The sequence below is a fragment of the Silurus meridionalis genome, chromosome 19, assembly GCF_014805685.1.
Source record: "Silurus meridionalis isolate SWU-2019-XX chromosome 19, ASM1480568v1, whole genome shotgun sequence".
NCBI classification, from domain to species: Eukaryota; Metazoa; Chordata; class Actinopteri; order Siluriformes; family Siluridae; genus Silurus; species Silurus meridionalis.
The window spans coordinates 8,689,141-8,702,196 of NC_060902.1; the positions used below are offsets into that span (position 1 = coordinate 8,689,141).

The 13,056-nt window shown below is 36.2% G+C and overlaps 1 protein-coding gene across 3 annotated transcripts; it reads right to left on the reverse strand.

Moving 5' to 3' along the window:
- Nucleotides 1-41: 41 nt before the first annotated feature.
- On the reverse strand, nt 42-12,842 carry nmur3 (neuromedin U receptor 3). 3 transcript variants are annotated; one of them, XM_046874919.1, is made up of 4 exons: nt 12,597-12,842; nt 10,138-10,260; nt 7,409-8,386; nt 42-468 (listed from the first exon to the last, which is right to left on the reverse strand). In XM_046874919.1, exons 3-4 carry the CDS (start codon nt 8,292-8,294, stop codon nt 65-67), a joined length of 1,290 nt encoding a protein of 429 aa, XP_046730875.1. In that variant the 5' UTR covers nt 8,295-8,386; nt 10,138-10,260; nt 12,597-12,842; the 3' UTR covers nt 42-64. The 3 variants fall into 3 exon arrangements, with proteins under 3 accessions (XP_046730875.1, XP_046730876.1, XP_046730877.1); XM_046874920.1 differs by lacking the exon at nt 10,138-10,260; XM_046874921.1 differs by lacking the exons at nt 10,138-10,260; nt 12,597-12,842 and adding an exon at nt 9,383-9,447.
- Nucleotides 12,843-13,056: the final 214 nt, after the last annotated feature.

Sequence of the window (13,056 nt, forward strand, 5' to 3'; positions counted from 1 at the left end):
TTCTTTTATTCCTGTTGTATGTGAAAAAAAGCAGATTGAGGGTGTGACAAATCCATACACTGTGTTACATAAAGGTAGTGTCAAGTTCCTGTTCCCATCCTGTGCCTAGGATAACAGAGGGTTGAGGGCCTTTTGGATAGTTGCTGTAGCCATGACAGTTGGTTCTGACAGCCTCGTGGCTTTTAGGGAAGGAAATCCTTTTTCTGTAAGGTGGAGAACTGCTCCGGGACATGCTGACTTCTCTGTGCCTACACATCAGTTCAAAAAATCGCTCTCGAAAGCGGCTGGAAAGAAGGTTGTAGATGATAGGATTGATGGCAGAGCTGAGGTAAAACAACACCCCAGATAGGATATGCACGTACTCAAAGATGTTGTGCATGTGGTCGGTCCAATTGGTGATGAAACTCCACAAGAGTCTGTCAATATGGAATGGAGCCCAGCAGATAGCAAAGGCCAGCACCACCACAGCTGCAGTAAATACCAGAAATGTTCATTAAAATACAAGCAACAGATTATGATAGGAGAGGATGGGTAGAAGCAAAGAATTGACAATGAAAGATCTGTGATTTTAAATGCCATTGAAGAAAATATAGCAGCTTCCTCTGATTAAAAAAAATGTTCATCTGCTCTTGTGGTTGAATATATCATAACTACAATTCTACATTATGTAGATCCCCTGGTGGCTTCATAGCCATAGAGGAACAAAAGAGGAACAAAATATGTTGTGCTATTGCTTCAGAAAAATATTTCCTTTTTTATGATTCATGAATGAAAAATGTCCAGAAAAAGAGACATTATATCATTGTCATCTATTTCAATTCTAATCAAACCACAAAACATGGGCAAAAGAAAGATTTGTTATGTATTGTGTCTTGCATTTTTATTCGCAATATACATATTATATATGAACATATACGTTATTATATGTTTAATAGTTAAATATGTTTGTATTGGTTTTTATTTAATCCATTACTGAATCTGAGTACAAAAAGTATGATTTACTAATAGAATATCATGATTCCAAAGAAAAATCTATTTATTACGAACAAATAGTGTCAATTTATTATACATGTTTTGTACATGATGCAGCATGATACACAAAGATTAGGGCAGAAAGAAATGGGGGGGTTATATTTACCAGCAGTTTAAGTCTTTCTATACTAATAATGTGTTTATGGCTGTCCTATCCTCCTTTTACAATATTTCCAAGATGTTAAATATCATTAACATTCCCTGTGTTACAGCAAACATTGTCATAATTCTTTTAAAACAAATTTATTGTAGCTTGAGCAATTCATTGTTACTTGTATAACAGCTTTTGGCTATGTACCAAAAAGTATGCATAATGAATGACTCATTGTGCCAACTCTCTTGTGTGAGATCACTCAGTGTATATGCTACCTCATTTGCCTCTTTTGTTTGTTAAGGATGGCTTAGAGTGAAGAACTTGATGAACCTAAACATCATGCAATTGGCTTTTACACAAAATCACATATTTTGAATTAATAGGGCATAAACTATTAATTAAGTCCCAAGACACAACAAAAAAAAAAGAACAAAAAAAAACTATGAGACCAAGTCATTAAAAGAAACAAAGTTTTTTCTGGTACAGCAAATCTGACTGTGTTTGTCATAAGTCTTCAATTATCTGGAGCTTCTGCATTACAAGTCTGAATTACTATAGAACTGAGAATGGTTTGAGTACTTCAAGCACTTCAAGCACATTGCAGCATGGTGAAAATCACTATAATGTTGAAAAAAATTAAAGTGTACCACTTTTTCTGACTATCTTTGCCAGACACTTTGCATTTTATTTTTGCAATTTTATTTTTTCTACTGGGCAAATCACTTTGTTCAACGCTTCAATGCATCATATGTAACGTTGTGCATTAAAATGCATCCCTGTCTCAAACATTTATGTGAATAGAAGTCCTTAATTTTCAGCATCAGGAGTGAATTGCTCAGGGAATGCACATAGACAAGTAAAACATCAACAGACTGAGACCAGAGACTGAACCACATGACAATAAAAAAATGTACGTTTACAGCATTTGGCAGATGCCCTTATCCAGATCAACTTACAACTGAGCAGTTGAGTGTTAAGGGTCTTACTCGAGGACCCATCAGTGGCAGCTGGGTGGTGCTGGGAATTTAACTTGTAACCTTCCGATCCAGAGTCCAATGCCTTAACCACTGAGCTACCACCTCCCCAAGAAAACCAGATATAGTATAAATGATAAAAAAAAAATTAAACACCTTCCACAGAGGTGGAAACACAAGAGCAAAGATGAGCTCTGTGTGCATACAATCATCAGTACAAAATTATGTTGTCCCAGACATTTGTCCAAGAGCTTTGCAAGCTTTCAGGAATGTTTAGGATTCTATAGGGGCTATATTAGATTGGTAGGTGGTTTTAATTTTTAATGACGGTAGAAATTAGATTTTAATCACATCTATTATATGTGTTTACATCACTGATTTCATAAAAGTTAAAAAACAAAGTACTCAATTTACCTTGAGTTAGGTAGTGTGATCTCAACTTTTACCTATTTTGTCCCTTTTAGGCTATTTATATTCAGCAAAGCACTAATTTTGGATTTGTAAAGAGGCCCACTTATGCATTGCCAAACCTTTCTCAGAGCTGGGATGCCACATGACTCCCCTGTGCATATTTACTCTCTTGACTCACTGCATGTAAGCAAACTGACTGCACTGTCCTCTGATAGAAGGCCACAATCTTAAGTTTTTAAAAGAAAATCTCTTCATCTCCTGCAAATATCCACTGATCTTCTGTGGATTTAAGCTGCCTTAAATTCTTCTGTCTGATGTTAAGATCAGGGCTCTCTGGGGGCCAAACCATCGCTCAATGCTGATTGCAATATAGTTTTTAAAGACATTTGCTATTATGAATAATTATCCTAACCAAATCTACAATTTTCAGAAATGTAGCCCCAAGCTTCAAAATAACCTCAACCATGCTTAACTGCTGTCTGCAGACACTCATTATTGTATCACTCTCCAGTACTTCAGCAAACAACTTGCTTCCTGCTACAGCCAAAATCTTTTAATTTTGGCTCATCAGTCCATATGTTTTCATGCATAGTTGAGCTTTTTAGCCTTGTTTACACATCAAAAACCTTTTGGCGGCAATTCTTCCATAAAGACCACTTCTGGCCAGACTACTACAGACAGTAGTTGGGAAGTAAGCATGATGTTTCTTTCATCTGCTGCATTAGGAAGGGTGTTGTTTATATTGTTTTATTTAATTTGAATATATATATATATATATATATATATATATATATATATATATATATATATATATATATATATACACAGTGAGGAAAATAAGTATTTGAACACCCTGTTATTTTGCAAGTTCTCCCACTTAGAAATCATGGAGGGGTCTGAAATTGTCATTGTAGGTGCATGTCCACTGTGAGAGACATAATCTAAAAAAAAAAATCCAGAAATCACAATGAATGATTTTTTAACTATTCATTTGTATGATACAGCTGCAAATAAGTATTTGAACACCTGAGAAAGTCAATGTTAATATTTGGTACAGTAGCCTTTGTTTGCAATTACAGAGGTCAAACGTTTCCTGTAGTTTTTCACCAGGTTTGCACACACTGCAGGAGGGATTTTGGCCCACTCCTCCACACAGATCTTCTCTAGATCAGTCAGGTTTCTGGCCTGTCGCTGAGAAACATGGAGTTTGAGCTCCCTCCAAAGATTCTCTGTTGGGTTTAGGTCTGGAGACTGGCTAGGCCATGCCAGAACCTTGATATGCTTCTTACAGAGCCACTCCTTGGTTATCCTGGCTGTGTGCTTCGGGTCATTGTCATGTTGGAAGACCCAGCCTCGACCCATCTTCAATGCTCTAACTGAGGGAAGGAGGTTGTTCCCCAAAATCTCGCAATACATGGCCCCGGTCATCCTCTCCTTAATACAGTCGCCCTGTCCCATGTGCAGAAAAACAAAGCATGATGCTACCACCCCCATGCTTCACAGTAGGGATGGTGTTCTTGGGATGGTACTCATCATTCTTCTTCCTCCAAACACGTTTAGTGGAATTATGACCCAAAAGTTCTATTTTGGTCTCATCTGACCACATGACTTTCTCCCATGACTCCTCTGGATCATCCAAATGATCATTGGCAAACTTAAGACGTGCCTGGACATGTGCTGGTTTAAGCAGGGGAACCTTTCGTGCAATGCATGATTTTAAACCATGACGTCTTAGTGTATTACCAACAGTTACCTTGAAAACGGTGGTCCCAGCTCTTTTCAGATCATTGACCAGCTCCTCCCGTGTAGTTCTGGGCTGATTTCTCACCTTCCTTAGGATCATTGAGACCCCACGAGGTGAGATTTTGCATGGAGCCCCAGTCCAAGGGAGATTGACAGTCATGTTTAGCTTCTTCCATTTTCTAATGATTGCTCCAAAAGTGGACCTTTTTTCACCAAGCTGCTTGGCAATTTCCCCGTAGCCCTTTCCAGCCTAGTGGAGGTGTACAATTTTGTCTCTAGTGTCTTTGGACAGCTCTTTGGTCTTGGCCATGTTAGTAGTTGGATTCTTACTGATTGTATGGGGTGGACAGGTGTCTTTATGCAGCTAATGACCTCAAACAGGTGCATCTAATTTAGGATAATAAATGTAGTGGAGGTGGACATTTTAAAGGCAGACTAACAGGTCTTTGAGGGTCAGAAATCTAGCTGATAGACAGGTGTTTGAATACTTATTTGCAGCTGTATCATACAAATAAATAGTTTAAAAATCATATATTGTGATTTCTGGATTTTTTTTTTTAGATTATGTCTCTCACAGTGGACATGCACCTACGATGACAATTTCAGACCCCTCCATGATTTCTAAGTGGGAGAACTTGCAAAATAGCAGGGTGTTCAAATACTTATTTTCCTCACTGTATATATATATATATATATATATATATATATATATATATATATATATATATATATATATATATATATATATATATATAAAATTTAATGCAGAACTAACCAGCGGGGCTTGCATTCTCACAATGTACCAGGCAGTGGGGTTTCCCCTTTCACTTCTAACATTAGTGTCTGACCCATGTTGTGTGTAATGTTAGCTGTATGTTCTGGTTTACCTTCCTGCTTACATTCCTGAATCTCTGGTTGTGTTTTGCATTTTGGAATTTGGAAACACTATATTTTGGGGATACAATTTCACTTTTTGGTTTATTAGATGCAAAATAAACAGGATATGTTTATGCATCTCTGGTAGGTTTATCTGCAAGCTGATGTACTCTTCACAAATGGTTTACATTAGTTAATGGCTTCAGGAAGTAGCCCAATAATATATTTTTTTGCTGTGTTGTGTTATTTGATGGATTTCTTTGTAATTGCATGTACCTTTTAATTACACAAGGCTAATGTTGTGTAATGTTGTGACTACTTTCTCATATGGAATGTTGTCTGAATCCAGTGGCTGGCAGTCAGGGCCAGCAAAGCCTTCTCTGCTGGCCTAAACACTATCAGAAGCACTGACCTACATTTACAAGCTCAATTCTAATATTTGTTCCATAAAATTGTATTAATTTATTCCCAACAGTTTATTCTCTTCATGTCATAGTGTTTCTTTTGGCTGCACTGCTTCCAGTACTTGTATGTGTATGTCAGATTTTTTGTCCAATCAAATGTCAGCCTCTATGTGCTGCCATGTCAGTCTAATCTGCCCAGGGCCTTCAAAGTCTGTTCTGTTCTGTTCTGTCCTTTTTACCATAGTGTCCTTAATAAATAGCTCTGTTTGTTTAACCAATCAGATTTTGTATATTCGCCTCACAGGGCCAGCTAGCTGGCCCAGAATAGCATCAGCATTTTTCCGTCGTCTGAATGGTTGGTCAGAGGAAAGATGTTACAGCCAAGTTGGACTGGCAAAACACGTGTGTAACTCTGCACACATAAATACATGAGTTAGACTTTTTTACGCTTATAGAGGAAGAGAAATTGATTAGGTCGGGGACATACTTAAAAATTTATTTTCAAGAAAAGCTAGACGGCCAGGAGAGGTCAGCCAACCCCGAAGCTAGCTATCTTGACTCAGCCCGGGAAAGGGTTTGTTCTCCACTTCCAGACCAGTGAATACAAGCGATACCACTGGCTTACAGCCTCTGAGGAGCGGTGAAAATTATGAGTCTGCATCTCTGGTGAGTTTTTGGATTTTATTTACATTTTAATGTTTGTTTCATGTTATTAGACAAATATTGATTCTGAACTGCTCCAGATGTTGTAGGTGCACAGTTGCGGTTGTAGTGTAGAGGTTTGGAGTTGTCTTAAATGGGTTTCTTGCTTTAGTAAAATGGTATTCACCCTCTATATGTAAAATGTCTTTCTCTCTCTGTAATGCCACGCGTTGTTATATTGCGTTTTTTGTATTGTATTGATGGTTTTATAATCGCGACGTGATAGTGATGGAATTAAGAGGTGGATTAGGTGGGGTAAGTCCCCACTTAAGGCACAGGTACCAAATGCAGTGCCCGCCACTGTCTGAATTAATCAATGCAAAAATGCAGATAAATCTAAATTTCCAGATAGATCGTTATAAAGAATGTGCACAAATTGGTTTTACAATGACCAAAGATGGAGAAATTATATAATGTGCAATTGTGACATGGTCTTGGTCCTTTAACCAGTCCCAACGCTTGCATAATTAGTTTGGTAGGATGATGAAGAGGAAGATGAGGCTTAGCCAAATTGATTTATATAATAGTTACTCTACTTCTTTCCCCTTTAAAGTTTGTTAGGTCATGCAGCATGCAATCTGCAGACTGGTTAGTACCTTGGTTCTCTCTTCTTTCACCTTCCTGCACCTCGGTTGTAGTGGTATAATCTTTTTTAAAATCACAAATTATTTTTCTTGTCTCCAGGTGTGTGCGTGGTTGCATGCTTACAGGCATGTGGCACACGAATGGTGAGTGCCCTTTTTTCCAGTGGAATGTTATCGCTCAGTGGGGATTATTCCTTCCTTTTCATTACCTTAAACTGATTTAGTTTTTTTCATTAGTTTTTTGGAAATATATATATTTTTTTATATTAAAAAAATATAAAATACATTTTGGATCTGAAATATATTTTGTGAATTTGCCAACTGGAAAATGTATTGTGTGGGATGGATTTCTATGTATTAACAAATGGACAAACACGGCATAGAACTGACATTTAGAGAACCTGTGTGTTCATGTACTTGCTGCTTCAAGGGATGAAAAATTAACCATCAGTGGATGCCCAGGAGTGGTTATAATTAGTAAGGTTATAATTTACATGTGATATATATATAAAAACTATGGAAAACTATGTAACTATATATCCAAGCAGATACATACATTTTATAAATTTCTCTCCAAATGTGACTCACCTAGCATTTTAGTAATCTGCCTCCTGCGTCCACTTTCAACTTGAATCTTCCAGCTGGTATCAGCGCTGCAGTTCTTCTCCTGTTTCTTAGTCTTTTGCCTCTGCTCCCTGCCCAGCCTTATCCCTATCACCAGATATAGCACACTAATAACTGTCATTGGTACAAAGTAGAATAGAATGGTGGTGACCTGGATCACCAAGTTGTATATCCACTGGGGCTTAAGAAGATTGCAGGTAGCTGATTCTAGGACCTTCTCAGGAAGATAATAATAATGGAGGCCATGGAGGGAAGTGTTGGGGATGGCACAGACCAGAGAAATAGCCCAAACCACTCCAATAACCCTCTGGGCATGCTTGTTGGTGATGGCATATCGAGTCTTGAGTGGGTGAACTACAGCCACATAGCGTTCAATACTCAGAACCATGACATTGAGGACAGATGCAAAGCAAACTGTCTCAAACAAAAAGACTTTAAAACAACAAATGCTCTCCCCAAATGGGAATGGATAGTTCTGCCACAGGTCATATATCTCCAGAGGCATTCCAAACAGCAGTACCAGCAAATCAGAGATGGCCAAGCTCAAGAGGTACAGGTTGGTTGGTGTTCTCATCTTTTTGTGCTTAGTGATCACAGTGCATGTAAGAACATTCCCTAACACACCAGTGACAAAAATGAGTAAGTAAGTTAGTGTCACTGGGAGGAAAAATGGAGACCTTTTTGGCCCAAGGAGTCTGAGCAGAATATCTTCCAATGTTTGGGGCTGACAAGGTTCACTTCCATTGCCAGTGTGGTTGAATGACGAGATGTTGCATTGAGCAAAATCAAATTCAGTTCCATTCAGAACAGGACCACAAAAGCACTTTATGGACATTATGTAGTAAGACATCTAAAGGCAACTTTCTGGGAAACAGATACTTAGAGACTGCAGTCGAATCTTCATTCTGTAGTTTTAGACCACATTCTCAGTATGACGGAGTCCTATAAAACAGATGATACTTGTCAGAATGGTGTGCAAAATGTTTCAGAAAACATTTGATGTTAGCTTAAATTATTTTACTAGACGCTATGTAAATAAAAAAAAAAAAAAAAAAAAAACATTTTATTGGGGTTTAAAAGCTTCTAGTTAATATGTCATGATGAATATGCAATGTATATGGATATTGGCTTACATTGCTCACTACTATGATTGTTGATGGAAATGATAAATGACAATACTGAAAGGTAAATAATACAAAAATATATAAACCCCTTTGTTAACATGAATCCGAAGCTATTTCTTGATAACAGCAACTTCCTATCAAAGTCACATGTTCATAATTTACCTTTCAAAAACAAGAATATCTGCATGAACACAAAGCTTCAGTTAACAGTTTTAAAGCACTATCACTAGCTCTGACTATTTTTAACCTATTTTATGTACAGTATTTATGCACTATTTTAATCACTTTTTATGTATAATACTTTGTATACATTCTTAAGCTCATAATATATATTATCTGTTGCTTGTTGTTTGTATATAGTACCTTTGAAATTAGTTGTTCGGCTGATAGTATAAGCTGATTTCTTTTTTTTACAATCATGCAAAAAAAACCCATGCTATAATGAAACACAATGAACATAAACTTTCACCATTTACTCTGTAGATAAATAATAATATAAGGCTAAAAATGTGAGTGCAATTATGAGTTAAATGTACTGCAAAGGAGTGTGACTACATCAGGATGGTAAAGGCCCCTTTTTTATGTAGATAAATCAATTTGAAAAAGCATTGCATGGACACACAATAGATTTTTCAGTGTTTGTTGTATGATGTTAGGTATATATATATTTTTTAATCTTTTTGTCTTGTTTAATATATGTATTTTGTATTTTTAATTGACACCCTGTTGGAACATTCTTTTATATTAAAATTATCTTTAATAAAAGCAAGTCTGAGATGTAACCAATTCAGATAAAATAACTTGAATGGCTCACCCAGGATGAAAAAATAAGCTTAGAGTGTGTGACTATACTCTTGATGAATAAAGTCGATCCCATCTTTTTCCCTACTGCTGAGGTGAAGAGCACAAGGACAGAATATAATTTTTTTTTAAATTGCGCTTACAATACAGACAATACAGCAATGGAAACAGAAGTGCACAGAGGCAACAGGATGGCAGTTGCTTGTTTTGTTGGTAGAACTAATAATTTCCTATGGTACATTTCTGTTAATTTATTTAAGATGTAAAAACAGGTCAAACTGTGGTTATCATTGCCAGCAAACTGTTTTTTTTTTTTTCAAATAAATGATGTCACATTTTGTGTCAAATTATAACCTACATTAACATCATCATCATCATCATCATCATCATCATCATTATCAATGCCCTGCATAAAAGGATGTACATTGTATGACAAGCTGTAAAAATAGCACTTCCAAAGGACAAATATAGAAACAACCCAGGCAAACACTTCTGGGCAAAAAGGGCCAAGCCCAAAATAGCAAAATGTTAATTATGTAATGGTCTTACTAACATATAAATTACTACTAGTACTTAGGAAAATCCAGAAACAAGGAAAATCACATATTATAATAGAAAATATAGTCTTACTGTACATTTCTTTTCTTGAGATAAATCCAGGATAATTATTTAAATGTATGATGTAAAATTCAAAACATATCGGGTTTACACTACTCATTCACTGTTTGAAGCCTTTATAACTGGAAGTAAGAACACTGACTTACCCACCTTACTCACAAGGATTAAACCCTTCAAGAAAGAAAAGTCAATATAATTTGGCAGGTATTGCTCGTACACTTGTTCTTTTAGGTGTGCACATTGAGGCAGGGCTGTATGGTATAACCAGTGACTCTATAGAGAAAATTAGAAAATGCACAAAAAAGTAATTAGCCTTCGTAAATAGGCATTTTGGAAAGTCTCTTGGCATGTATATGCATACCAGGTGGGGGCAGGGCAACACAACCTTTTTTTTATAGCACAAAAACACTGGCATAAAACCAGCCATAGTAACATTACATAAAATGTGAAATACATGCTATTGTCACTGCAGGGGCTATCAACTGGTGGACCCGGGGTCTAGTTTCTGATAACTTGATTATATGCTTGTGTGTGCAACAGTAGCTAAAATGTATTTATTTTTTTGTTGTATATTGTATGTTCTATACAATCAAGATGCTGTCACCATTCATAAAATAAAAAGAAAATTACAGTTTAATGACAATTAACTAGTACATGTATGAGAAATTAACTAAACAAAATATTTGCTTTTATTTCACATATATATTATTTCTTTTTCTTTTTTTTTCACAGGCATTATGGAGATGTGTTCTGCTCAAATATGTGCTGCTGCAGTCTGTGCATCTATCAGCTTAACATCATCCCCCACAGTGTAATGAGTATGACAGCCATATCTGGACATGTTTTTGGTTAACCCTCACCAAGAAAATGAATCAAAATATTTCCCCACTGCCATAACATTTATGTAACTGACCATGTTGTGGATTTTATTAGTTTAAACTTCTAATAAGTGTGTAAGAGCAATATACTGTACATTTTAAATGAAATTTATTTTAACAAAAAATCCCTCATCAAAAAGAATATATTTAGCAAAACCACATTTATGTCACCACTACCTGCACTTATCCATGTTTTTTTTTTTTGTGCTTCCTTCCATCACAATAACATCAGTGAGCGGTCTTCTATAACACTCAATGGGATGAAAAAACACAGAGCTAGGAATCTGAGTGCACCCCTTGGTAGAAATCTCTTTAGATCCTCTAGGGTCTGAGGTCCTCTTCTGTGGACTTTTCTCTTTAGCTCAACCCACAGGATTTCAATTTCAAGTTAGGTCAGGGGACTGAGATGGCTATAGCAAAAGCTTGAGCCTGTAGAGATTGAATCATTTATCTGTGAATTTGGTTTATTGTCCTAGAAGATAGTCATGACAACGTGTATTTTATGCAGCCTTTGATGCCATGCGCTTTTCTGGCTCCCTGGAGGGAACAACTTTGTAATGCAGCAGCTCATTCATCATCTTTCTTTTTAGATCAAATCAGCTTTGAGTCTTTGAGTGTTTGTGGCTAAAAAAAAACTTTTTTACAAAACACTTTTAACTTATTAATTAGTTTAAATTTATGTGTATTCTACTGACCACTTAATTTTGTGAAGTGAAAGCTTTTGGAAAGACTTTGGAAGTGCCATCATCTTTTAGAACATAACCTCTGTGAGTTTCTTTGCTATAGACATGGTAATAAGCTATACAGTATCTGCATACTGATTCATATTCTAAAAAGCATACTCTTTCTTGTTTTTTGCAGATATATTTTAGACTGGATTCAATATATTAGGAGATTTTTTTATTTCAATTTTAGGTCATTTTGTTTTTGTTAAAGTGACCAGACATTCTTTTTCTCATTTATTTCTACAGTTTTGAAAGAAATACTTGTTTGAGCAATGATCAAATGATCCAAGCCATTCGGTAATAAACAGATTTACTTTGCTTTGACATTTGAAAATGTTTTCGTGTTTTTTTTTCATTAAAACTGGATATGAGAATGGGGTTTTGGGGGTGTAGGGATGAAATCCAAGCGCATTTCAATTTTAGATTTGCTTTTACAGGACAAAGAATGTACTTTTAGGCTTAAACAGTTATGAGAACGCTAGAATTGTGCAGGTTATATTGTGCAGTGCAACTGAAGGCGGAATGTGTGAATGGTTTCTGATTGGTGTCAAGTCTCAGACAACAGCAGGTAGCGTTTTTAAAATCAGACTATCTGTTAATCCTGGAAAAGTGTAAAAGCTGCAAAACTGAATGCTGACATTGAATACTGATTTCCTGCTTTTGTATGATTTAAGAAATAAGCTGGAACAAAAGTGTACTTATAGAGCATTCATTCTGTTCTGATTCAGATTTTTATTATAATAGAAAAGAACTTTCAGAAACGTTTACTGGAAAATACTAAAATATCAGATACAGAACTCTGACTGACAGTTTATCCAAACGATATCACACAACCAAAACATTGCATAAGACAAATTTGCAGTATGGGGAATTATAGAGTGCTCCAGTACATTATCACACATATTTAATTTGCAATTAGACTGTCTATCATTACTGTCACATATTAAAATCCCGATCCAAATAATCCAGAAAACCACACCTCTTTTATATAGACCAAAAACCGTACCTTATCTGAAACGTTGGTTTAAGGAAACTTCCCTCTGTGTAAAAAAAAATACAAAATCAAAATCGTCCTTCTGCAATAAAAAGCCGAGTAAACTTCATTTTAATGATTAACTTTATCAGTAAAGCACCACAGAACACGATCCCGTTTAATGAAGAGCGATAAGAGACGCTTCTAACGCAAGCAGCGAGGCGCAAGGAGAGCTACTGAGGATGATGATGAAGAAGAAGAAGATGATGGGCTTGAGCGCTCGTGTCGCACGCGCAGCTTTCCCTGAGACACAAACACAGTTCGTTTTTCACTTGCGCTCGCGCTTCTGTCCCTGCTTGCTTTCGTGCGTGGTTAGTTTAAAGACACGCATAATTGCTTTATGCACTTTAGTCTTAAAAGCTTTAAAAATGTGGCAAAATAGTAATTTGAAAAAAAAAAAAACAAAAAAAAAACACACCACCCTGAATAAGCA

What these genes read in the sequence shown, in the direction of transcription:
- nmur3 (XM_046874920.1), bottom strand. Translation starts at nt 8,294, where the DNA reads ATGTCTTACTACATAATGTCCATAAAGTGCTTTTGTGGTCCTGTTCTG. An exon ending in GCAGATTACTAAAATGCTAG is followed by an intron (nt 469 to 7,408) that starts GTGAGTCACATT and finishes TATTTACTGCAG; the next exon opens with CTGTGGTGGTGCTGGCCTTT.